The 26,718-nt window shown below is 37.6% G+C and overlaps 1 protein-coding gene across 1 annotated transcript in view; it reads left to right on the top strand.

Annotated features, from left to right (window-relative positions):
- The window catches only part of GLG1 (golgi glycoprotein 1), a 140,335-nt gene that overhangs the window by 83,709 nt on the left and 29,908 nt on the right, over window positions 1-26,718 (top strand). Inside the window, exons 3-10 of the mRNA XM_008572774.1 lie at window positions 5,562-5,648; window positions 9,883-10,098; window positions 15,852-16,055; window positions 17,259-17,330; window positions 18,280-18,463; window positions 19,325-19,539; window positions 23,920-24,041; window positions 25,446-25,547. Of these exons, the coding sequence (XP_008570996.1) occupies window positions 9,922-10,098; window positions 15,852-16,055; window positions 17,259-17,330; window positions 18,280-18,463; window positions 19,325-19,539; window positions 23,920-24,041; window positions 25,446-25,547 (1,076 nt within the window). The 5' untranslated portion in view covers window positions 5,562-5,648; window positions 9,883-9,921. The remainder of the gene's footprint in view (window positions 1-5,561; window positions 5,649-9,882; window positions 10,099-15,851; window positions 16,056-17,258; window positions 17,331-18,279; window positions 18,464-19,324; window positions 19,540-23,919; window positions 24,042-25,445; window positions 25,548-26,718) is intronic.

The following is a 26,718-nucleotide window of genomic DNA, read 5'->3' as shown; positions in this document are numbered from 1 at the left end:
AAAAAAAAAAAAGAAAAAAAAAAAAAAAAAAAAAAAAGAATTTAATTTATAGGTGGACTGTTAGCAGATAATTAATTGATAGAGTTAGTAAAGTCTCTAGATAGGTCAGTATATAAAACTTAATTGTATTTTTATATAATAATAACAAGCAGATTTTTTAAATGAATTAAAAAGTAATGGTATTTGAAATAGCATATAAAGTATAAATGCCTAAAAATAAATCTAACAAAAATGTGTAAGACCACTCTGCAGATAACTATAAAATATTACTAAGAGAGTGGGCCAGCCCAGTGGCGCACTCGGTTGAGTGCTGTGCTTGGGAGTGTGGTGGCACTCCCGACGAGGGTTCGGATCCCATATAGAGACCAGTCTGCTCACTGGCTGAGCACGGTGCGGGCGCGACACCGAGGGTTGCGATCCCGTTGCCGGTCGCGGTACGGGCGCAACACCGAGGGTTGCAATCCCGTTACCGGTCATGAAAAAAGACAAAAAGGAGGAAAAAAAAAATATTACTAAGAGAAATTTAAATTTGACAGGCGGGGATACTCACCACTATACTAACGAGGACGGTGGCAAGAAATTTAAATTTGAGGGCCTAAATAAATAAATGAGGAACTGTGCTCATGGGTTGGAAGACTTTATTATAAAAATGTCAACTCCTTCCAAATTAGATTCTATGCAACCTTATATTTGTTGTTATTGAAACGGCAGGCTGATTCTAAAGTTTATGTGGAAATACAGAGTGCCAATAATAGCCAAAACAATCTTGAAGAACCAAGCAGAGAGAATTTCACCACCTGATTGAAGAGTTAATGTAAAGCAAGGGTAATTAAGGCAATGTGGTAGAGGCAAAAGGATCAACAAGTAGATCAGTGGAACAGAGTGAGCCCAGAAACAGACCCATACATATATGGATACTTGAGTAGAGTCTTAATCCTTACTGCACACCATTCACAGAAGATCCATTCCAGATGCAGTGCAGATTCAAATGTGAAAAGTTAAAACAATGAAACTTCTAGAAGGTAACAGGAGAATAGCTTCATGACTTTGGGATTGGCAAAGGTTTCTTAAATGGAACACAAAAAGCATTAAGCATAAAGCAAAAGATTCATAAGTTGGATTACAAAAAAACTAATTAAGACAATTTTAAGAGTGTGGAAAGGCAAGCCATAGAGAAGGGGAAAATATTTTTAATACATATATCTGACAATATATCCAGAATACATATAGAACTCAGGGCTAGCCCATGGCTCAGTTGGGAGAGTGTGGTGCTGACAACACCAAGTCAAGGGTTAAGAGCCCCTTACCAGTCATCTTTTTTTAAAAAAAGAACTCATACAAGGCAACAAAGACAAAACGGGGGAATAAAAAAAATGGTTAAGATACGTAAATGGTCATATCTCAAAGATGGTATTTGAATGACCTATGAACAATGAAGAGGTGTTCAACTTCATTAGTAATCATGGACATGGAAATTAAAACCTCAGTGAGATATCAGCACTCACACCATTAGAATTGCTGAAATAAAAATTGCTAACAGTGTCAACACCAAGTATGGGTGTGATGTGGAACAAGGGGACTTTTCATGCATGGATGGTGATAGTGTAAGTTAATAACAACTACTTTCAAAGTTGTTTGGCATTATTAACTAAAGCTGAACATAAACATAGTGTATAATACAGCCATTTCACTTCTTGGCAAAGGGCTATTAGCTTAGCAAAACCCTTTCCCCTCTTCATGAAAATTTGAATTCTATTAACTTATTAGCTCAGTTCTCCTCGTAACCTAAGAGTAAAATATCAACTAAATTTCTAGGCAACACTGCATATGATAAAAATGACCCCAGCTGGTAAGTTTCATATGGACTATGAAGAACTATAAATGAATTATACATAACCAATAGGGATACCATACTTGGGGTTTCCTTGAATGTGGCAAAGCATTTCTTTTGCAGGGCCCCTAGAAACTATGCCCAGAGGGTTGTTACAAAAGATATTGGCTTCCATGGGGCATGAAGCTTCTAAACCAAGGCACCTCCGTCCCCTATTCATTGTGAGTCTTGTCTTACATCTGAGCTGCCATCTGGGGAGAAGATACCTTCAGATGGCTACGTGTACACTGCTGTCAGGACTCCCACTGAAGAGGGTTACTGCCTTGACGGCAATTTGTGATTCCTGTCTTTTTTCTAGCCCAGACTGTTCTGCAGAACTCCAGACTCCAGCTGCTGATTCCACATTTCTACTTTGTCTAATAGTCATTTCCAGAACCGAACTCTTGATTTTTGATCCCTAAACCTTTTCTTTCTATAGTCTTCCCCATTTCAGTTAGTGGTTCCTCTATTCTAGTTGCTCAAATCAAAAACTTTGATTCCTCTCCTCTCTTATACAGTTGACCTCCCCCCTTTATTGAGTTTCAGTTACCCATGGTCAACTGCGGTCTGAAAATAATAAATGGAAAATTCCAGAAATAAACAATTCATGAATTTTAAAGTGCACACCATTCTGAGTAGCATGATGAAATCTCACACCGTCCTGCTTTGTCCCACCCAGGACATAAATCATCCCTTTGTCCAGCATATCCATTCCACATATGCTGCTCCCCCATTAGTCACTTAATAGTTGTCTGGGTATCAGATAGATTGTTGTGTAATCACAGTGCTGTATTCAAGTAAACCTTATTTTACTTAGTTATGGCCTCAAAACAGAAGAGTAGTGATGCTGGTGTATTGTTATAATTGTTCTATTTTATTATTAGTTATTGTTAATCTCTTACTGTATCTAATTACAAATTACACTTTTGCCATAGGTATGTATGAGGGTACTTCAAAAAGTTCATGGAAAAATGAAATTAAAAGATAGTACAGGGCTGGCCAGTTAGCTCAGTTGGTTAGAGCATGGTGTTGTAATACCAAGGTCAAGGGTTGGGATCCCCATACTGGCCAGCTGCCAAAACAAAAACAAAAACAAACACAAGGTAATACAAATCTTGTCCATGGACTTTTTTTTATAGGAAAAAAACATAGTATATATATATGGTTCGGCACTATCCACAGGCATCCACTAGGGGTCTTGGAATGTACGTATACCCTGCAGATAAGGGGGGACTACTGAACTTCACATTCAGTCCATTAACAACTTTGTTGGCTCCTCCTCCTGAACCTGACCGTTTTCACTTCTTTCTCCTTTATCCAAGCCATTATCAGTTCTCTCCTAGACTTCCATAATAGCTTCTTAAGGGGGTCTCCCTCCTTTAATTTTTTTCCTTCTGTAGTCTGTAATCCGTGCTACAGCCTGAACAATCCCTCTAATTTATAGGTCAATCAGATCATATTACTATGCCCTAAAACCCCTAAAGCATTTTTCTCACTGATTAAACTCCCAAGCCCCCTTAACTGTGAACAAAACATAGAAAGTACCTGCTTTCTGATCTCTTCTTTTTTTTTCTTTCTCGCTGACCTCTTCTACTACTTTTGCTTCTTGCTAACTTTACTTAGGCCACAGTGACCTCCTTGCTGTGACTAAAATACTCAAACAGTGTGCCTGGCTGAGGACTTTTGCATTTGCTATTCTTTCTGCATGGAACATTCACTTTTTGTGGATATTCATTTTCCTTGTCCCCCTCCCCTATGCAGAGTAGCACCTCACCCCCATCACTGTCCAGTTCCTTTTACCCTAGCTTATTGCCTGATGTATTTATTTGATTATTTGAAAATTATTTTTCTCTCGATTATAAAATGTGAACTTGAGGGCAAGGAGTTTGCCTTTTTGTTCACTGCTGCCTTGATCAGTGCCTACTAGCATATAGTAGGCACTCAGAAAAAAGAAATGTGTGAAAACTTTCAAGAACCGAAGGATACGAGTTTCTAGATTGAAGAAAACCTATCAAATACCCAGTGCCATGGATGGAAAGATAATCCACAGAAGGGCAATTTCAGAATCCTGGGAATAAACAAAAAATCCAAGGCTTTTAGAGAGGAAAAAAATGAGGCCATAATCAAAGAACTGGGAATTTGAATAATCATATATTTCTCATCAGTGTTATTGGAAGCTACTGTACCAGCGCCTTTAAAAGGCTGAGGAGAAATGATATCCAAAGTAATGTAAAATAAAGACATTTCAGCATGCAGTTTTTCAAAACATTTACGAACCATGCATGTTTTCTCATAAAACTCCTGGAGGATGTGCTTAAACAAAATCAGGGAATACACCAAGACAGAGAAAGATAAAGAATACAATGATTAATGAATCATCATAAGGGAAAACAGGGGACATGGGCTGGGGACGGGGTTTTTTCCTCTGGAGAAATCAGTTATAATCACATGAATTTGCTTCCAAAACATCCCAGTTTGCTGTATGAGTGAGTGCAAGGATTGGCAAGACTTGAGATTTCACCCAGCTTCCCTGATAAGTCGATTGGTTGCTACTCTTAGGGAAATCAATCAGCATCAGTTAAGTGTACAGTTACCCCTTGATGTCCATGGGGGATTGGTTCCAGGATCCCCTGCAGATACCAAACTCCAAGGATGCTGAAGTCCCGGATATAAGATGGCGCAGTATTTACATATAACCTACACACATTCTCCAATATTCATTAAATCATCTCTAGATTACTTACAATACCTAATACAATGTAAATGCTATGTAAATAGTTGTTATACTTTTTTTTTTTTTTAAAGGTGACCGGTAAGGGGATCTTAACCCTTGACTTGGTGTTGTCAGCACCACGCTCTCTGAAGTGAGCTAACCGGCCATCCCTATATAGGGATCCAAACCCGTGGCCTTGGTGTTATCAGCACCACACACTCCCAAGTGAGCCACGGGCTGGCCCTATACTGTATTTTTAATTTGTGTTATTTTTATTGTATTGTTGTTATTATTTTTTAAATATTTTCAATTTGAGGTTGGTTGAATTCGCAGATGGGAACCCGCTAATACAGAGGAACAACTGTAATATTCAGCCCTTACCTGTGAATAACAATTCTTTTGTGTGTTTTCTAGTTTAAGACATACTAAATCTGTTGTGTAAAATGGATCTTATGGTAGATGTGTCAAGTCAAGTGTTTTAAAGGAATGGTGGTAATAGATATGCACAGAAACTAGACTCTCTGCAACTCTCCTTCATGAAGCTGATCTATGAAAGCAATGTCGATTGTGAAATCTGAAACTAAACCTACCAATCTGCATTAGATGTTTTGGTTTAAGTAGAAGTTAGCTTATCCAATTTATTTATATTTTCTCTGAAAACCTTATCAGGGATTTTAATTTTTTTCTTGACTTTTTAATGATTTTTAATTCATAGCTTTTAAAAGTCATCTTTTAGGGAAAAAAATGTACGTCTAAATGGTAGTGCTTTTATTTTGTCTGCATATTTTTCACTTTTATCTGTGAATGTGATGGCATTTTATCTTACTTTCCGTTTGCTACCTGACATGTGAATATGCTTTATCTGACTCTGTATAATTGGCTCTTGTCATTTAAAGTATCCAATGATGATAAATTTCATACTTTTCTAAGTGGAGTTTTTTTTTTTTCTTTGTTTTGTTTTTTTCCATTTGTACCTAGTTATTGTGGAATTATAAGCTGAACCTAACTACAGATCCCAAATTTGAATCTGTGGCCAGAGAGGTTTGCAAATCTACCATATCAGAGGTAAGTTGTGGAAGAATTTTGTGAATATTCAGTGACTTAGAAGAGAAAATTATATCTGTTGACCAGAACAGTCATTAAAAAATGAATGACTCAATTACTTTTCTTGGAATTTACATTTATCTTGGTTGAGATATAGAAAAGGGGATGTAATTAGACTTCCTTTTGTTAACGTACACCTATACTTATAATAGGATGCTATTGAATGAGACAGTTGTGAGCACCACGCTCAGCCAGTGAGCCAACCGGCCATTTCTATGTAGGATCTGAACCCGTGGCCTTGGTGTTATCAGCACCACACTCTCCTGAGTGAACCACGGGCCGGCCCTGAATGAGACAGGTGGACATTGGGTTCTGTTGGTCCCCAAACAGTGAGTCCAGTTGCTGAGGTCATCAGTGCTCTCTTGCACATTGTACAACCTGCTGTATCTGATGCATATCAGAATGGTTTCACCATGAGGCCTATAAACATCCGAAGTGTTTTGGCTATGCAGTTGGATCAATTGAACCACAGAGGCATATACTTCAAATAATAGGAGTTAGTGTTAAAAAGGTGAATGATGTGATTGTGTATATTGTAGTAATTTGATATTGGATATAAAGACAAAAACATGTAAATGTATATAGCACTGTACAGATGATAGTGGGAGAAATTTTTGAATTATTTATCTTGGCTGAGTGCAAACAACAGATAATATCAGTGAAAATTGTGGTATTTAAAATTTTTTTTCATTTTTAGAGTTTTTTAAAATCAGTAATAGAAACTCCAGAAAACCAGATATTTCTGCATACTGAAGTATGAAAATCATAGAGATTCTGTGCTCTCCAGAAGTTGCTATTTTCCACCCCAAAGTTAATAGTCACAGATCTCGCGATATATTAATCTGTTCTCCAGGTGTCCCTATTGATGATTTAAGTCAGGGCCACTTTCTCCACAGCTCTTAAGGAAGACCTCATCCCACCCAAATAAGCAGTCACCTTGTGTTCCTCACTTATGTTGTCATGATCGGGTCTTGTAGAACTTGCTTTCTTAAACCTTTTGATACTGGAGCAGATATGTTTTATTCTTTTAGAATAATGACCTTCATATCTACCTTGGGGCTTCAGAATAGAATGGCATGTCTTTGAAAAATTGATCTTCACCTCCTACCTTTAATATTCTACATCTCAAATTCCCTTAGTTAGCTATATGACTTAACCTGTAACTTTAAAATATCAAGGGCAGAGGTGTTTGCTTAATAACAAAAAGAAATAGTAACAAACAAATGATTCCTAGGCTTGAACTTTAAATGTTTGTGTATTCCCACAATATTATGGAACTATCCAAGTATAAGTAGGTTTTTTTAAAAGACACATTGGGATATATATACAGTACACATGTTTGTTTCACCCCGTTTTGATTCAGTGTTAAATACATACCAATTTGATTGCCGTGTTGAAATTTAGTTCAGAGTATACACGTATTCACCAAAATAATTTCACTCTTTGCATGAGGCTGGCTTCCTTATAATGTATGTGTAATTATGGTCCTCTGTGACCCTTTGGGGTGTTGTGGTTCTGTGAAAAATTTGAGTAACGAGAACACTTCTCTCTCTCTATGGGGAGTCAGGAAAATTAAGTATCAGGAAGAACATAGTTACCAGCAAGACATTTTATTCTACATCTCTCTTCTATCTTCCTTCTTAATTTTGGAATCCTATTTCCAGGGAGAAAAACAGCATCACAAAAATACCTGCAAACTGCAAACCAAATGTATTTACTTTCTTTTTGTTTTTTTTTTGTCTTTTGTCTTTTTCCGTGTCCGGCAACGGCTCGCAACCCTCAGTGTTGCCCCCGTACCGGGCCGGGGACCGGCAACGGGATCGCAACCCTCGGTGTTGCTCCCGCGCCTCGCTCAGCCAGTGAGTGGGAACCGCTCTGTATGTGGGATCCGAACCCTCGGGTGGGAGCGCCGCTGCGCTTCCCAAGTGGCGCACTTATCCAGTGCGCCACCGGGCCGGCCCCAAATGTATTTACTTTCTACAATTGAGCTATTTAACTGCCTGCTTTCCTTCTGTCTCCTGTCAAAAAATAGAGTGACTGCAGCATTGTTCTAATGGTACCTTATGAATCTGCTTCTCAGGCACTTCAGAGTTACTCCCACTCTTAAATATGTTGATGATTTAATGCTTTTCGCTGTTAATCTTAGAAGTTTAATAAGATAGAAGGAAAAGATGCTTCAACAGGATTGTTGAAGAAAAACATAAACTTCTTATTTAAACATTACACCCTATTTAAATTAGAGGTGAACTGAAATACAGTGTTTTGGTAAAATCTTAAGTGACTGAAGCTACATATACATATACTTTCTTATTGGGACTCTGATTAAAAATGTGCTCTTGGTTTTCAGATTTTTTAACTGTTGATTGCCCAATATTAGGGCCTGTGTGACTGCTTCTCTACTTTGTTTTAAAACCAAGGTGTCTGCCAGTAGTCCTGTTTTTTATACAGGTTTTTTTTCCCTATGGTTGAATTACAAATGCTGGGATTTTCAAGCAGCTATTCCTCTTTTCACTTTTCAAACTTAACTCTTTTGCTGAAAAAAAACCTTTTCCTGGAAATACACTCATGACCCTCTTTTTAGGCATCACAAAAAAGTGCTCAAGGTTAAGCTGAAAGAATTGCATTCATCTTGACTGTTGAAAATCTCTGCGCCCTCTGAATCCAGTGTGAGACTATGTACTTAAATTCCCAAGTTTGCTTCTTTAAAAGTAAGCATGATTTTCTCTCTTGAACTGAGTTTTTTACTTGGTCTAGATTTAATACTGGTGTTGGACATGAAGCAACTAGCTCAGTTACCTATAGGATAATTAGTATGTGGTATGTCCTTTACCCACAGTCTTTTGAAAAAGGAGATAGTATTTGTTCTGCCTTATGTGCATACTTATGATAGATGGTGTGGTAGGGGAGAATGGTCTTTATTGGTTTTAAACGAATAAAACTCCTTTCTCATTTATATTCGGAATAAACATTTATATCTAGCTCTTTCTCTTGTCAGAACTGCCACTTCTGTTTGTTTTTAATTTCCCCAAATGCATTAGGCTTTTTCCAAACAAGCTTCTCTGCTTTGTAATTCAAGTTTATAACCCTATAAATAGATTTTACTTTTTCGTGCCTGAATTTCAGCATTTTGGGGCTAGTTTGCTTTATTAGCATTTGTGGTTTGGGGTGAACTTTGCAAGAACACTAACCATGTTGAATCTGTCTGCTTGATCCACTTGATCATATATCTAAACCACTCAAAATAGGTTTGCAGTGGCCTTCCACTTCCCAAGCTTCTTGCCCGAATGCACTGAACACCATTTTAAATATGTTTCTGTTCCAGACCACAGCAATTAAGCTTGGATTCTTCTGATTTCAAAAACACATGTACAAATCTGTAGTTAATTCAGAACACATTAATGTCATGTTAAGAAGTGATATTATGCTCTCCCTCCCCTCTCCTCTCGGCCATTAGGTTTATCTAATGATAATACTTGCTGTGTATCTTGGCTTGGGATGTACAGCTAGACATCAGTTCTGCACCTGTTTTCCAGACCTACTCCCTAGATTCATCTCCTCACTATCCACTGCATTCTTTGAGTGGTTGAAAAGGACTTCTGAATAGGACCATGCTAAAGCTGTAGATGCAAAAAGCTTTTTTTACTCCATTTAGAAATGAGTTCTACCTAAGTATTTGAATATGTTTCCGAGATCAGACAAGATCGGTCGTGTTCAGCCTGGAATGGTCGTAGAGAGAAATGAGTTCTACCTAAGTATTTGAATATGTATGTATTTTCTTGCAAAACACATTAATCAGCATTTCTTAGAAGGCACAACAATCTCTATTTCTTTAAAATGAAGGTATTTCGGGGCTGGCCCGGTGGCGCACTGCGCTAGTGCGCCGCTTGGGGAGGCGTGGCGGCGCTCCCGTCGAGGGTTCGGATCCCACATACAGACCGGTTCCCGCTCACTGGCTGAGCGAGGCGCGGGGGCAACACCGAGGGTTGCGAACCGTTGCCGGACATGGAAAAAGACAAAAAAAATAAAATAAAATAAAATAAAATAAAATGAAGGTATTTCTAAATGTTTTCCTTTTTCCCTCACAAGTAAAGAGATGGGAAATCAACAGGAAAATATCTGACATTTTCTCTTTCATAAAGGTTGTTTGATATGAGCATAGAATACTTGTGTAAAACAGTCGCTTTCTTTTGAGCAGATTAAAGAATGTGCTGATGAGCCAGTTGGAAAAGGTTACATGGTTTCTTGCTTGGTGGATCACCGAGGCAACATCACTGAGTATCAGTGTCACCAGTACATTACCAAGATGACTGCCATCATTTTCAGTGATTACCGTTTAATCTGTGGCTTCATGGATGACTGCAAAAATGACATCAACATCCTGAAATGCGGCAGCATTCGGCTTGGAGAAAAGGTATCTACTACATTGGCTTCACCAAAGGGTCTTAAAAATTTGGTGAATGGTTAGCTCACTTGGTTAGAGCATGGTGCTGATAGCACCAAGGTCAGTGGTTCAGATCCCCTTACTGGCCAGCCGCCAAAAAAAAAAAAAAAAAAAAATTTTAGTGAATGGAAAGCTTTGTATAATTGGCATGGGAAAAGGTTAGGGCTAAAGATTACTTTAAAGCTGAAATTAAATAAACTTGCTCAGACAGCTGTAAGATCTAAGGCTAGTTGACCTGTGAATGCATTGCATATGTTTGTAACAAAATGTTTCATTATCGTATGGGGAGGCAGAGGAATTAACATCTGCTAATTGTCGTGTTATCATCAAAATATCAGACCAGTTGCTGGTTACCTATAATGTGTCTCTGGGGAAAGAGAAAACTGAATTCTCTAATTTTTCTCTGCATATACCTCACCGTTACCATAAAAAAATTACTTAGCAAGCACAGTGGTTGCTCTCTATCTGTAAAATGAGGTATTTAAATATTAGAAAATTTAGAAATATGTAAAGGTACTGTTAGCTTGTCAGAGAAAGATGCTCTAAAAATGTGATGTATCATCTTCATCTCAGACGAACTGATTTTAGTAAAAACAGGAAAAAAAATAACTACCTAGCTAGTGTCTTCTTTCTTAATTATATCTAATCCTGTTTTGGAGCTTATTAGACTGGTGAACAGAAGGTCACAATGGAGGTTTGGCCACGTTTATTCTGAATTTGTTTGCTCAGGAGGGATTAAAGAAATTCCTGAAAACTAATGAGTGGATGCTGTTTAGGAAATATGATGGAAAATAAAACTCATTTGTCTCTTTGCCCTCCAGTTGTTCTTGGTTTGCAGGCATCTGTCATTGACAAAAGGAGCATGGTGTTAAGATCCTGGAACTGAGTGCACCAGTTCAAATGAAGGGTTTCTTGCTGGTTATTGTCTGGCTGTCACCAAAGCCCTGTTGTCTTTTCCTTCATACCAAATCAGGGCCCTGTCCCTTTTATAGGGTACCTCTGAGTTGGTCTTGAAAGCTCTGTGAGCGTGGAATAAAACTTTCAGACAACTAAAGAAAGACCAATTCTAATAAAGGTGGCAACTTTTTCCTTCCCAGCAGACTCTAGAAATGGCACAAAAGAACTTAAGTCACGCTGATGAGTCAGGAATCTCCTCTGGCTTTATTTAGGTTGTTGAAAATTATATACATTTTCAAACCTCACTCCTTTAAAAATCTCCACATAGAGATCCAAACATACTTTTCAGGAGTCAGCAGTGACGCTTTTTCACATTTCTCATTAGTGGTCCACATGTAAAATAGACCATTACAGTTTCCTCTTGTAATAGTTCTTGCCTACTGACCATCAAGCTAATAGCTGATTAGCTTCTCCCTAGCTCTCTAAATTGTCAGTATAAAACCTGCTTTCAACTACATGAGTTACTAAGTTTGCAGTCACTGAAGTGATTGCAGAAAATAGAAATAGTACTGCAGGAGCCTAAAGACATGATAGGATTGTTTATTCAACTTTGATAAAATAACAAAAAATGTTTCTGTGGATCAAAGATAAAAATGACAAAAATGATATGTATACCATTTGGATGAAATTTCTGTTTATACCAGATCACCCTGCTGGCATCAAAGGCTTTCTTGTGTTTTGTGGACAGTGAGATGGACTCATGTCTGAAAAAGCATGTTCCTTCTTATATAATTTGCTGTAGTGTTACAGCCAAGTTTAGAAATGGGAGAGCATGTCCTCAGCTCTTCTTTTGCCTTTTCTAACTATAGTTTGCTTCTCTGAAGCCAGTTATTTAGATATTAAAATTATTCTGAAAGTTAATGAATTAGCTTCGGACCACAGAAGAGAACAGGATCATCAATTTCAAAATTTCTGCCACTGGAGCTTGAAAACTCTTCTATGACTGGCTTTGAACTGACCTCCAGCAGTCAGAGGAGAGGAGTCATGGTTAATCTGTTAGTACCCCACCTCTGTATGAATATATGAAGGTCATAATTTTAAAACTTTAATGATTTTTCCCAAAATGTTAGTTAAATGTTAGAACAATGAACATGTGTTAATAAATCCTTTAGAATTTTCTAGATAAATGATGTCAAAATGAAAGGGCAGATTTCTAAAAGTAAACGTGGAAAAGATTTACATCATCTGAAGAAAAAGTAGAATGTGGCCTCCAATTCAGGAACTTAATTATAGACATGTGCCACAGTGTTACTACTTTTACACTTTTCTATCAGTAGTTATACCATTTTATCATTCCCTGCTTTTAACAATTACTTTGAGTAATTCAGACATTCTTTATGTAGTGAGGTAGATCACAGAAGAGACTAGAAACATTTGAAATAGAGAATGGTTTATAGCAGAGATGAAAATTGAGTTCTTGCCTACTCTTTTGAAATTAGTGTTATCCTTCTCTGTTTTTTTGTTTGTTTGTTTGGTTGGTTTTTTTAAGGACAGGAATATAGGGAAGAAAAAATACTACCTATCAAACTTGTAAAAACTGATCAAGATACTGGCAGTAGTTTTCAGGCAGATGTTTTTCTCATCACAATAGTTAATAAAAATTTATTTTAAGTCCATTTACAGAGTCACTGTTATTTATATGTGAAGCCTGTTTATTAATAACTTTTTTTAACCTAAGTAATTTTATTTTCATTATTTTATGAAGATAACGTACAGGTGTATAGTTCACCTCACTTTCATTCATATTCAGTAATTAGCCATACAGTCTTCATTGTCAAATATTTGTTGACATTTCAATTATATGACTCAAATGCGTGAAACCAAAGACCTTAGGGACTGCGGAACACCTGAAAAATCTTTATTTGAAAAAATTTTCTATCTGAAAGTTATGATGAATGAAAACATCTAGTAGAAGTGGTGTTATGACCTAATACCAATGTGCGTACTACAGTTGTTATAATGAAAATGAAATCTTAGATTCCTTATGGGATTCTCATACCATCATGATGTACCTTAAATCTAACGAGAAGTCAGTGAAACCTTTAAGAAATATAATTGCCCTAAATAGTTAATCTTCCTAGTGGCATATTTAAAACAATTATAAACCCAAAATATGCAGGGAAGCACTTAGCAGACACATTACATGGAAGTCATTTCTTTACTTTGTGCCAGGATTAAAGGTTGAACTTCAATCAAGAGTCAACTATCACAGTATCATTTTTAACCTCTTTTCTGATGCTTTAGAACAGTGATTCTCGGTATGATCCATAATCTGTCAGATCTTACAATGAAAAAATGTAAGTCCTTTCTTTTGATTCTTACAGGAGTACCTCAGAAAGTTGGTGGAAAAATAAAATTAAAAAATAGTTTTTTTTCCCCTTTTTGTCTTTTTTCGTGACCGGTAACGGGATCGCAACCCTCGGTGTCGCGCCCACACCGCGCTCAACCAGTGAGCGGACCGGTCTCAATATGGGATCCGAATCCTCGGCGGGAGCGCCACCGCGCTCCCAAGCGCCGCACTCCACCGAGTGCGCCTCCAGGCCGGCCCCCAAAATAATATTTTTGAAGTACGCTCGTATAGGCAGATGTGTGGCTCTATAGATTTTTTATACATTGTTATATATGATTAAAATCTAATTTTTTAAAACAATTGGTAGAAAAAGGCTAATTGCTAGCAGCTATATGAATAATAACAAGCTACTAAAATTTGGAATAAGACATTATTTTATAACATTTATAATAATCTGTTGTATACTGTAAATAGTATGTGATGATATGTTTCTGTTCAAATCTTTATCATCATAGATTTATTTGTCCTCGGGAAGTAGAATTGGGTAGACCTTGCCTAAGTGGCCAAAGTCAGAAAAACTTGAGTGTCACTCATAAATTAGGAAGAAAAAAATAAGCCTTATTCTGGATTTCTGTGGCGTGTATACTTTTCTCTCTGTCCTTATCTTTTTGTCATTCCTCTCTTAGAGTTTTATTCATCTGTTGAGAATTGCTCTCTAAAAAAACCTTTCAGGGCCGAGCCCGTGGCGCACTCGGCAGAGTGCGGCGTTGGGAGCGCAGCAGCGCTCCCGCCGCGGGTTCAGATCCTATATAGGGATGACCGGTGTGCTCACAGCGCTCACTGGCTGAGCGCGGTGCGGCCGGTCTCACAAAGGACAAAAATAAAAATAAAAAAAATAAAAAATAAACCTTTCAGTCATCCCAGATTTCTAAGCATTGGGTAGACTCATACAGCTAGTGAAAAAAGTCAAGGTACAGATAGAGAATAGGAAGGCACTACTAGAATCTCCTAGTGTAGTGTGCTTCTAAATCAGTTTTGGGTCAGGAAATCTTCTGAAAATTTAATAAAAGCTATGAACCCTCCTCAGAAAAATATACAAAACCTATATACAAATTTTAGGCATTTCCTAGAACCAACCCTCACCATCCCCACCCTACCCAAATTAACCCCAGGTCTAAAAAAATAAATGATGGACTGTTAGCTAGGTGCCTTATGTTCTGCAACTCAGGTGAGCTGCTTAACTCCTCTAAGGCCTTTGTTTATTCTTTTGCACAGTAGATATCAAAGCCCTATCCTTTCTTCATAGGTGTGTTAGGAGAAAATATGAAAGTTCTCATGGAACTGATAACACCAGGGTCAAGGGTTTGGATCCTGTACTGGCCAGCTGCCACCCCACCCCACCCCCAAAATTCATGGAAACACTTGGAAATTAATGTGCTATAGGACAAATCCTATTACAGTAAAATAGAAAAGATATATACTTATGTACATTCTTTTGTTAAGTTGGAATTTTGCCCAAAGTAGATGTTTCCCTATGTGGTTTTAGGAATCTTTATTATATACAGATGGTTTCATAGACATATTTTTTACTATAACAAGATTGTGTGTATGTATGTATATAAATAAGTGCTAGCACTGTATTTTTAGCTGCTTTGGTTTGCTATATTAATGGTTATACTTCTCAAGTTGTTGAAGCGTATCTTATGAATATAGAAGATTAGAACTCTTTAACAGAAAATATTTAGGGGAAGTTCCTTATATTTTGGATGAATGAATGCTTGTGGTTGCTATGGGGTTGATGAAATGTGCAATTGAAGATAATTGGATGCTCTTAGGAAAATTGACAAAAGCAGTTGTATAAACAGTGGTAATCTTGTTAAATTGTGTTAAGATAAATCCAAAACATCAAAGTGAGTATTACATTACAAATTGTACATATTGGAGTGTTTGTGGACAGTATAGAGTATAAAAAGGAGAAAGTGATTCTCTATAACATCTTTTTTCAGTGGATTTTGTGGTTTGTTGTTTTATAACTTGACTGAAAGCACAATTATTTTGGAAATGCCTAGCTCTTAGCGATAAATGAATAGATTTCTGCAATGTTATTTCATTATTTACATGATCTGTGATCAGAGCATTGGGCTGATGTCATTTCTTATGAATTTTCTGACATTTTAAACTTTAAAAATTCATGTTTCTATTTCCAGTGCTAACTAAACTGTACTGAAATTTCCCAGGATCTCTGTTTCCATTTGTAGCATGCAAAATATTATATTCTAACCAAAGATTATTGAGGGCATTTTCCTTAACTTCCACAAAGTGATTGTTTCCTATTGATTTCTCAGTAGAACATCATTAAGCTAACTATATGTCAGGGGTTTCTTTTTTTGTTACTTTTTTTTTTTTTAACTAAATGATGTTTATTTGAAACCCATGTGGTACAAATTTTAAAATATTAGTGTGCTTGCTATTTTAGGATGCACATTCACAAGGTGAGGTGGTATCGTGCTTGGAGAAAGGCCTGGTGAAGGAAGCAGAAGAAAGAGATCCCAAGATTCAAGTCTCTGAACTCTGCAAGAAAGCCATTCTCCGGGTGGCTGAGCTGTCCTCAGATGACTTTCATTTAGACCGGCATTTATATTTCGCTTGCCGAGATGATCGAGAGCGTTTTTGTGAAAATGTGAGTCAGCTCAGAAGCTGTTTTTCTTTTCTTCCTTTTCTTTTAAAATATTTTTAATACTCTATTCCAAGGTAAAATAAACCATCACAAACCCTCACATGTAGAAAAGCCACTGAGATAGAAGATGGAATTGGTCCCAGGATAACAGAAAATGGTATTGGATGCTCAACATTGATGATTTAACATTTAGTTAGCAGTTGGCTTCTGACAATCTCCACACATTATTTTTTATACTTTATCTCACTTCTCAATTTCAGTTCTCAAAAGTCTGCTTTATCTATAGGAATCTTATTTTACCAGGGAATGCTATTCACATCTATTCAATGGCTAAATGCTAAGGTGAAGAAAACATTAGGCAGCTAATTTATTTATTATTTTTTTTTTTTCCTTTTTGTCTTTTTTACTGACCGGTAACGGGATCGCAACCCTCGGTGTCGCGCCCACACCGGGGACCGGCAACGGGATCGCAACCCTCGTTTTTTTTTTCTCCTTTTTGTCTTTTTTCCTGACCGGTAACGGGATCGCAACCCTCGGTGTCGCGCCCACACCGGGGACCGGCAACGGGATCGCAACCCTCGTTGTTGCACCCGCACCGCGCTCAGCCAGTGAGCGGGAACCGAACCGGTCTCCACATGGGATCCGAACCCTCGGCGGGAGCGCCGCCGCACTCCCAAGCGGCACACTCTCCAGTGCGCCACCGGGCCGGCCCATAGGCAGCTAATTTAAAACCGAGTCTTTGATTACTACCTGCTAACCCTATAGGACAACTTTATAACACTTTAAATAGAATAGTCTTCATCCTTACAACAAAGGACCGAGAGTGACTTGTATATACTTCCACTCTGCCCGCTGTTTTGAATTAACAGCTTTAACTATCAGAGCCACTGATTACAAGAGTTTTATCGACTCTAGCATAAAGTTGTAAGAAAAAGACACCCTGACACTTCTCTTGGGTTCCTAATTAACAATATATTTAAGAACAAATAATAACAGCCAAACATCATGGGAAAACTTTTTTCATCTTTACTGCACTCACTTTTCTTTTAAAAGGCTATTAAATTTTATAAATGGCTGAGCAATTTGTTTAAAGGTACTCAACATTATAATAACTTAATAGAAAGTTTTATATGAGATTGTGGATAATGCATAGCATGACTGTTTAGCTGATAGTGATAATAATAATGTATGTGTTCCATCTTATAGACACAGGCTGGTGAAGGCAGAGTGTATAAGTGCCTCTTTAACCATAAATTTGAAGAATCCATGAGTGAAAAGGTAGGTGTTACTTTGAAACAAACCAATATTTCATTCATTTCTTAAAAGCTTTCTCAAATTCTCTCAAACAATATTCTTATAATCTTATACCAAAATGTAAATGACTGATAAAGCTTAACCCTTTTCAGAGGTGAGATACTTGGGTTTAAGCAGAGAACTAAAGCATATTTGACTTAAACCCAGAAAAATGAAGCTCTGTTTGAGATTATCTAGATAATGGGAGGCCAGTTGGGGTTCAATTTGGGAAGTAAAATTAGATAATTTTATATCAGAATCACACTGAGGCCAGTCCAACACACTCAGGCAGTTTAAGCTAACCAAACCAGTGTGTTCATAGGTAATTAGCTATTTAATTTTTCAGCAGCTGTCACATTAAGCATTCTCAATATTGTTAGTCCTCTGTCCTTTTATGAATGCAAGAATCTTTTGAGACTTTCGGAAGTAATTAATTTAGCTGTCTTGTCATTTACTTTCCTGTGCAGCTGAAGAAATGTTTCTCAGTTTGGTTTCCTTATATCATTAACTATTAAATAATTGGATTTTAAAAAGTATAGAATAGATCATACAAAGTGTTATGTTAGTTGCTACTTTGATGCTGGTGAAATTTACATTAGGGATATGCTGACTAGGAAAAGGATGCTTTGTATCAAGTTAGTGTGTTAGGATCTACCAAATATTTATGTCTTTAGGATAGGTGCTATTATAGCAACAGTTAGCAATTAACTATAGAATTTCAGGGTTCCCCCACCCATTTATCCCTATCTCATGCCACACAGTTTAACACGCTTGTGCTAAATTGTAACCAAACTTAAAGATAGGCATTTTGGTAACGACCACAGTAGTTGGCATGCACTTGGCTATGAGTCTACATGCTTGTCTTAGAAGTGCATGTCAACAGCTTAGCCACATGAGTGGTCTTAACAGCTCTCTTGCTGTGCTCTTTCCTCAGTGTCGGGAAGCACTAACGACCCGCCAAAAGCTGATTGCCCAGGATTATAAAGTCAGCTATTCATTGGCCAAATCCTGTAAGAGTGATTTGAAGAAATACCGGTGCAATGTGGAAAATCTTCCTCGGTCCCGGGAGGCCAGGCTCTCTTACCTTCTAATGTGCCTGGAGTCAGCTGTGCACAGAGGTGAGAGTTCACTTCTTTATCCTTTTCATTCCTTTTTAGATTTACGCTCTAAAGTTCCTTCTACGTATAAATGTTAGTTTCCTTCTATATTTGCTCTTTTGAGTATTCTTAATTTTTAAAATGCGTATTATGTGGCATTTTTAGGCAAGTCAGGGTAGCATGATTTAGCGCATGAGCTTAGGATCAGAGAGTCTTAGCTTCAAACTATGGTTCTATCATTAAACTAACTGGCTGGATGGCTGGGTTTTTACGTGATTTTTTTTTTTTTTTTTTGGCAGCTGGCCGGTTCAAGGATTGAACCCTGAACCTTGGTGTTATCAGCACAATGCTTAAACTGATTTTCTATTTTAATTTGTTTATTTATTTATTTTTGGCAGCTGGCGGGTAAATGTGGTTGTGTTTTTACTTTTATTAATTAAAGAAAAAAAAATTTTAATCTATTTTAAGTTTTCTGGGTTGGCATTTGTACCTCGGAGAAGCAAGGGGAGTTATAGTGAATATTTGAAGTGTAGTCTTTTCCACAAGTTTTAATTGTATAGGCCAGTAAGGGTTGTTCTTTGGCTTTTATTGTTACCCCAATTGTTATCTTACTATAAGACTTCTGTTGGCAAAGCATTTGCATTATTAGTTCAGTAGTGTAAAATCTGTATAATGCAGAGCACTGACAGGATAAACCTTTGTCTTTGGAGTCTAAGCTCATTTTATGCTGCTGAAACTTTTGCTAAGTTCTAAGCTTTTCAGACTAGATATAAGCATGACTGGTATATTCTATTCCAGACAGAAATGTGTACTTTTAATATGTGGTGATTTCTGATCCTAATGTTCACTTTCCGTAATGTTATGACTCACATCCTAACTTAGGGCGACAAGTGAGCAGTGAGTGCCAGGGCGAGATGTTAGATTACCGACGCATGTTGATGGAAGATTTTTCTTTGAGCCCTGAGATCATCCTAAGCTGTCGGGGGGAGATTGAACACCACTGTTCTGGATTACATCGAAAAGGGCGAACCCTGCACTGTCTAATGAAAGTAGTTCGGGGAGAGAAGGGGAACCTTGGAATGAACTGCCAGCAGGCGGTAAGGAAAAAATTTTTACTGTCATTTTGAATGCCACATTTTATCAGCTGAAGAGGTTTTTCCTGACATTGTCCTAACTTGCTTTATCTGGATCATTTGTGACATGACAGTGAACGTTAGATACTAAAGACTAGATGTGGAATATTGTTTTTTTTCAGGTATATCTTAGTAAAAATTTGGAATTTGCTGCAGAGCAAAAGTTTGAGCTCATAACCAATAAAAAGAACTATATACTTAGCAATGGATAAAATGCATTGTTTGCAAGAGTTTCTAAAGGAAGAGTAACTTGCTATATTGGATTTATTAAACTCAAAATCAAGGTAAACCAGGTTCTGATAAATCAGGAAAGGTCCACCACCAAAAGAGAATTTGCCTGTTTTAATAGGTTTGATTGAGTTGAGGCTGAAAGAGAGTTAACACAAATTAAAATTTGTTCTAAGAGTTTCTTTTTATTATTAATATGCAACATGGCATGAATTTCTGGCCTGAAGGATCAAGAGAGCATGTCATTTTCAAAATCACACCATCTTTCTCATTAGACTAAGGTAACTATGCATGGGAAGGTCTTTATTTCTCCACCCCCAAACTTTACAGTCTATAAAGATAGTTGGAAAAAATTAGCATACTTTGCTTGGGAAGGTAAAGTTTTTCTTGATCCAAGGTTCATAAACAGTTGAGTAACTACAGATCAAGTGCATAATATAAGTTAACAAAATATTATAGATACAGTGCATCTGTTTCATTACCATTGTCTATCCATGTTTGCTATTTTTTAATAGATAAGAGCCTTTGAACAATTTAAAATAGCAAATACAACAGTGGTACCCTGTGCAGTGAACTTTCTTTTAGGAAGCACAAAAGATGGTTTAGCTATATATCCTAAATTAAAAAGTTGAGGCTCTCTCTTCAGCGAAACTTCAGAAAACCAAAATTAGTCTTTTATTTTGTAGTTGACATTTTTATTAAAAACTGAATATTATCTTGAATTTAGATTTCTTGCTAATCATGTAAAATCAGAATTTTACAGTCTGAAACAAGATTTTACTGTGTGAAACAAAATTTCCATAGAATTTTGATGTGGAGTAAAATTTCATTTTAGCTTCTGTCACCATGGTGGAAAAAATACACAAATGTAGCCTCTTCTCTGAAATACCGATCTGGGCTAAGCTCGAAGGAAGGCTTCTGAAATCTGTTGTGGTTTGAGTTTGTCACAGTGTAGTTCCTTAGTTGCCCTTGCTTGTGATTGCCCTAGGAAGCCTCTGTGCCAATGTATGTGCCTGCGCCCAGACCACAGATGAATCAGGAGACAGACTGTGTTTACATTTCATCCATAATGCCACATGGAAAGGTTGGGGTGTGGGGGGGTCAGGAATAAACCTATATTTTTACTGAGTCTACATGTGTAGTTTGGTGTACAGAAAAAAGAAATAGACTGTTTCAACTTTATTTGGAGGAATCTTGTTTACCTCCAGGGCTTTTGACATGTAGTTTGTTAAAAGAACTAGTGACTCAACTTGAAAGGTTAATATGTACCGCCCACGTCACCCTTTGTGCCAGAAGAAAAGTGCTTTCTAAATCTAGAGGTCAGCCACAGAGAGTGAAATATTTGGCTTTGCCCACATTAAATTTAGCCAAGTGGCAAAGAAACACTTTATTTTGATTTTTATGGACCCATGGTTTTTAGCTTTTGCTCAGAAAAATTGAAGGCATGAATGATGCAAATGGAGAAATGTTTCCTTTGTCTTCTACTACATTATTTATTCTTAGTGAAATTGGGAAAAGCTTGAAATAATTTATTTTGAGCAAGTATCTTTTCTACTTTCTTTTTCAAAGTTTTCTTCCTTGATACAGCAGACTGTGATACCTAATCTGTCGTTGACCATTAATTTTCCCTGTTTTCGGTTAGATGGTGCTTTGATTCAGTGATCACTTAACAAATAGTAAACTGTAAAGAATAAGGATAATTACTGTCTTAATGAGTACATACTCTTCCAATGTACCATAATCATGAACTATTAAATACTCTTCCATTATGGCTGAACGAGTCTGGGCCCAGACTCTCCTAGGCCAAAGATGACCGCCCACCGTATTCTCGAGACTAATTATTTCTCTGACGCATTTCGCCAGGATTTCCTAAGCGTGTCAGGGACTGGAATAGATGTATAATCATGTAGTAATTCATGATCCACACTACTGTCTCTGAATTCCAGAGTGGCAATGATCTCTTCAGTCTTTAGCCTGCTAGTCTCTATGGGACATTCATTTTCTCCTTTTCTTTTTTTTTTCCTTTTTGTCTTTTTTTACTGACCGGTAACGGGATCGCAACCCTCGGTGTCGCGCCCGTACTGGGGACCAGCAACGGGATCGCAACCCTCGGTGTTGCGCCCGCACCGCGCTCAGCCAGTGAGCGGGAACCGGTGTCCACATGGGATCCGAACCCTCGGCGGGAGCGCCGCTGCACTCCCAAGCAGCGCACTCTCCAGTGCGCCACCGGGCCGGCCCTCATTTTCTCCTTTTAATAGTTGCAATCCATTGTATTTATTGTGGATTCTCAAAGTTTGCCTGTCAGTCATGGATATTTAATGGACACAGTTCTTGCAAAGACTTCCAGATTCCCATGTTGATTCTGACTTCCTTTGGAAAAAGATGTAAATATCTTGGTCTTTGTTAGCAAACATCATAAGTAAAATTGGTAATCATTTGACAGCCATCTTCCTTCCAGCTAACCACAGTATTTTGTAGCTTCCCCAAATTACCACCAAGAATTGGTATAAATAACTGCCACCCCAGAATATTGGAAATCTTTTATAATTCTTTCGTACTGATTTTTTACTTTTTTAGGATAATAGAATTGGAGTTTTTTCTTTATTTCTTTTCGTCTGTCTTTTCTGAGAAATACATGATGGGGCCAGTGCCTTCATATGAGCACCTGTGAGATTGTAGGTCAAGCATATGAGGATCCAAGAAGTCTACTACAGAGGATAAATCAGTGACTCCAAAAGGGTTCCAATTCTCTAACTTGGAAAAAAGCAACTCAAACCAGAAGGGTTATAGTTTTCAAATTTGCTTTCAAGATTTCTACTCCATCTGCTATCCATCTGTAGTATGAGGGTACTTCAAAAAGTTCGTGGAAAAATAGAATTAAAGGATAATACAAATCTTTCCATGAACTTTTTGAAGTGTGCTTGTAATAATAATCTTTTACGTCTGTAAAACTCTTTGCAGTTTACCAGTGTCCCATATTTTATTATTTCTTATAATCTTCAGTTAAAGAAACTGAAACTAAAAAGTTAACCAACTTGTCCACATTCTCAAAGCTAATGTCTGGCAGAGCCAGAACTATTAATAGAACTCAGGTCTTCTGATACTTAATTTAGAGGCTTTTCTTCTGTGCCCCAACTGCCTTCTCCTCAGAGACAGGAAAAAAGAATCTGAGGAGCTTCTTCTCGTGTTTCATGTTCCATGACAAAGCATGGACCAAGCAAAGTAAATGATAAAGAGTATATTCTCACTTTCAACTACATAATAACTTTTTTTTTGTATTTATAGTGAGCAGGCTCTGGTTTACCTCTTTCTCGTATAGAAATAGTTGAGGAAAAATAGGAAATTATAAGTATTCTTGTCTTTTGTAATTGATATTTCTGTATGTTAAATGAAATCTCACATCTGCTTTTATTTAATAAGGCAGAGTACACTTGTTTTAATACTAGTGTCTTTGCAGCAAAGTTCAAATTCTAGATTCTTATGACCAAATTAGGTCTCTAACTGGAGATGTCTTCTTTTTTTTTTTTTTCCCTTTTTGTCTTTTTCCGTGTCCGGCAATGGATCGCAACCCTCAGTGTCGCCCCCGTACCGGGCCGGGACCGGCAACGGGATCGCAACCCTCGGCGTTGCTCCCGCGCCTCGCTCAGCCAGTGAGCGGGAACCGGTCTGTATGTGGGATCCAAACCCTCGGCGGGAGCGCCGCCGCACTTCCCAAGCAGCGCACTATAGCAGTGCGCCACTGGGCCGGCCCAAACTGGAGATGTCTTCTATTTCTTCTTCTCCACTCAATTCTGGCTTGGCCCTGAGTGTCAGGTTTAGTAATCTGATTAGCAAGTAGTCAGATAAGAAGAAAGAGGTAGTCTTCACATCCCTGTTATAAAGACCTGTTGTTCTGCAGATGTTCAGAGGTGGTTCAATAAAAGAAAAACTTGCAATCAAGGTGGAGAAGCCAGTTGGAAAGTATTTGGCAAGAGCTTTTGAGCTTGGCCAGGGACAACTGTAATACCTTATTAGAGTACATTGTGATATAACAGACTGAGCAGCTGATTACATGAAGAGATGACATTGCTTTTACCTGTTGCCTGAGTGCCTTCCTTCTTAATTTTTTAAATCCAGCTTCAAACTCTGATTCAAGAGACTGACCCCGGTGCGGATTACCGCATTGATCGAGCTTTGAATGAAGCTTGTGAATCTGTAATACAGACAGCCTGCAAACACATAAGATCCGGAGACCCAATGTAAGTTATCTTATTTGTGGTATTTATCCATATTGTATTTTATTTGGCAGCACAGGGGACATTCCCTCAAATGATTTTGGGGTGGTTTAACAACTAAAATTTTGTTGAGCAGAAACACATACCCACTTTTGTTAAAACTAGTCTTAGAATTGAGACTTTGGATCTGCCTCATCCATGATGTAGAGATATCTAGACCCAGAATTATGATATTGTTTGTTGACAATGACTGAGTATATATGGGCCTGTATATTAGGTCACTGAATAATTTCGTATAATGTTCAAATAAAAATGAGAGAAACGGGATAAAGTAACAACATACTTGGCACTCTGTACTTTTCATCACATTCGTATAGTGACTCGTATACATTGGCTAATTGATAATGATTAGAAAGTAATCAGTTATCATTGAAATGGAAAACAAAATGTGGTAGTTGGAGGGGGTGGTCATAGACAAAATGAGTACTGGAGTTGCATCCAAGACCTACGAAAGATGAATAAATGCTATAGTAAAGTATTTGTATTTTTCTACATCTTTGTAGCCTGCAGCCAGCAGTACCCAACAATAAAGTGAATGTAGTTCATGTTTATCATCATTGCGCTATGCAAAAACTCCTGCTGTTCATGCTGTGGTAGGGGATTAAACATGATATTCTTCCTTAAAGCTTTTTGTATGGTTGGAGGAGATAGACAAACACACTTAAGACTAATTAAGAATTTCTTACCAATTTAAAAATAACTGCACCAGCCAAAAAGGGGCAGGGAGTGGGAGAAAGGGGGGAACTGCTATAGATTAAAATAGATTAAAGGTACTTATCAATTAAATGCAATGTGTGGACATTTTCTGGGTCCTGATTTGAATAAACATGTAAAAAGACATGAGATAATTGGAAAAATTTGAAAACTAACAGGATATTACATGATATTAAGGATTTTTTATTAATTTCTTGGTAGTGTGATATTTCATATTTTGGAGAAACATGCTGAAGTATCCATGAATGAAATGATATGGTGTCTGGAATTTGCTTCAAAATATCAGCAAGGGGGCATAGAATTAAAACACACTTTGTCATAGGTTGATAAAGCTATGGGGAGAGAAGGTGGCTGTTACTTAATTCTCTACTTTTGTGTGTGCTAGAAATTTTTCATAATAAATGGTTAAAAATAAAGCAGCTACACATGGATCTTGTGTATGATGAGTCCTGAGTACTTAGTGGCTCTGAAACTGATAGAAGGCCTCATCACTGTCAGGTTCAGTTAATTTGAGTGATTCTGAGAAAAATCCTGTTGCCCTAAGAAAATAGTTAAAGAGCTTTTTCTACAGACCAAGGAAATATATTGATGTGAGAGTTCTGAACCTGTCATCAGAACATTTGTCTCTCATAATTTCACCCATTTTATGGCTAGGATCCTCTCGTGTCTGATGGAACATTTATACACAGAGAAAATGGTGGAAGACTGTGAGCACCGTCTCTTAGAGCTGCAGTATTTCATCTCCCGAGATTGGAAGTGAGTATTTTGAAGCCAGAGTAAATTTATTGCCTCAACCTGTTCTCCTTGTAGTCAGTGTCACCTGTATATTTTGAAATAATCAGTAGGAAATTAGTTTTGTTAAGTTCTGGGATAGTTAACATACTCCAATCCCTTGAAAAACGTATTCTTCATTGCTTTCAGAATAGAATCTAAAAGCAGAGTCTATACCAAGTATCCCTATTCACCATTCCTTTGGAAGTCAGGGTCAAAATGTTTCTGATACCACAAACATCTATCTAGAAAGAATTCTGGCACCTTGGGGCATCAAAAGCATCTTCAGATGTATTGCTAAAAAGATGATAATGCATTTGTATTTTTATTGATTTGCACTGGGTATGGGAATTTGCTTTTATTTCTTTAACTTTTAATACAATGTTATTGAATTTATTCTACCTTAAGAATTCTTATTAAGAAACAACTTGATTCTATAATTCCCTTCTCATCCTATTAGCGAAAAAGAAAGGTGAGGGATGAAATAGGAGAAGGACGTGTATTACAGTCAGTCAGAATCAATATAGTTTACTGGCTGCAGTTCCTCTCCTCTTTCCATGTCTTATTTTTCCTTCCCACCTCAAAGCAGCCACTACTGGCTATGACTGCACCTCCTGCTTCCCAAGTTCAGCTGCTTCCTGATTTTGGTTGTTTAAACCACTGTACTTTGGTCATTAACTCTTCTGGTGATTTTTTTTTTTTCTTTGTTTTTGGCTGCTGACCAGTACAACAATACGAATTCTTGACCTTGGTGTTATTTCTGGTGATTAATATATGTTTTCCTTCATACTTTACTAGAAAGAGTTTACTTGATGATTCGATGTGTTTTTATTTCTGTTCTTTCCAATTAGCTCTAGAAAGGACTACAGAAAGCTGATCAGTGGGCCGGCCCGGTGGCGCACTGGATAGTGCGCCACTTGGGAAGCGCGGTGGCGCTCCCGCCCGAGGGTTCGGATCCCACATACAGACCGGTTCCCGCTCACTGGCTGAGCGAGGCGCAGGAGCAACACCGAGGGTTGCGATCCCGTTGCCGGTCCCCGGTCCGGTACGGGGGCAACACTGAGGGTTGTGATCCGTTGCTGGACACGGAAAAAAGACAAAAAAAAAAAAAAAAAAAAGAAAAGAAAGCTGAGCAGTAATTTCCCTTTGCTTACTC

Source organism: Galeopterus variegatus, unplaced genomic scaffold (assembly GCF_000696425.1).
Source record: "Galeopterus variegatus unplaced genomic scaffold, G_variegatus-3.0.2 Scaffold835, whole genome shotgun sequence".
Lineage (NCBI taxonomy): Eukaryota > Metazoa > Chordata > Mammalia > Dermoptera > Cynocephalidae > Galeopterus > Galeopterus variegatus.
The sequence above is the reverse complement of the archived record's forward strand: the minus strand, read 5'-3'. Positions and strand labels throughout refer to the sequence as shown.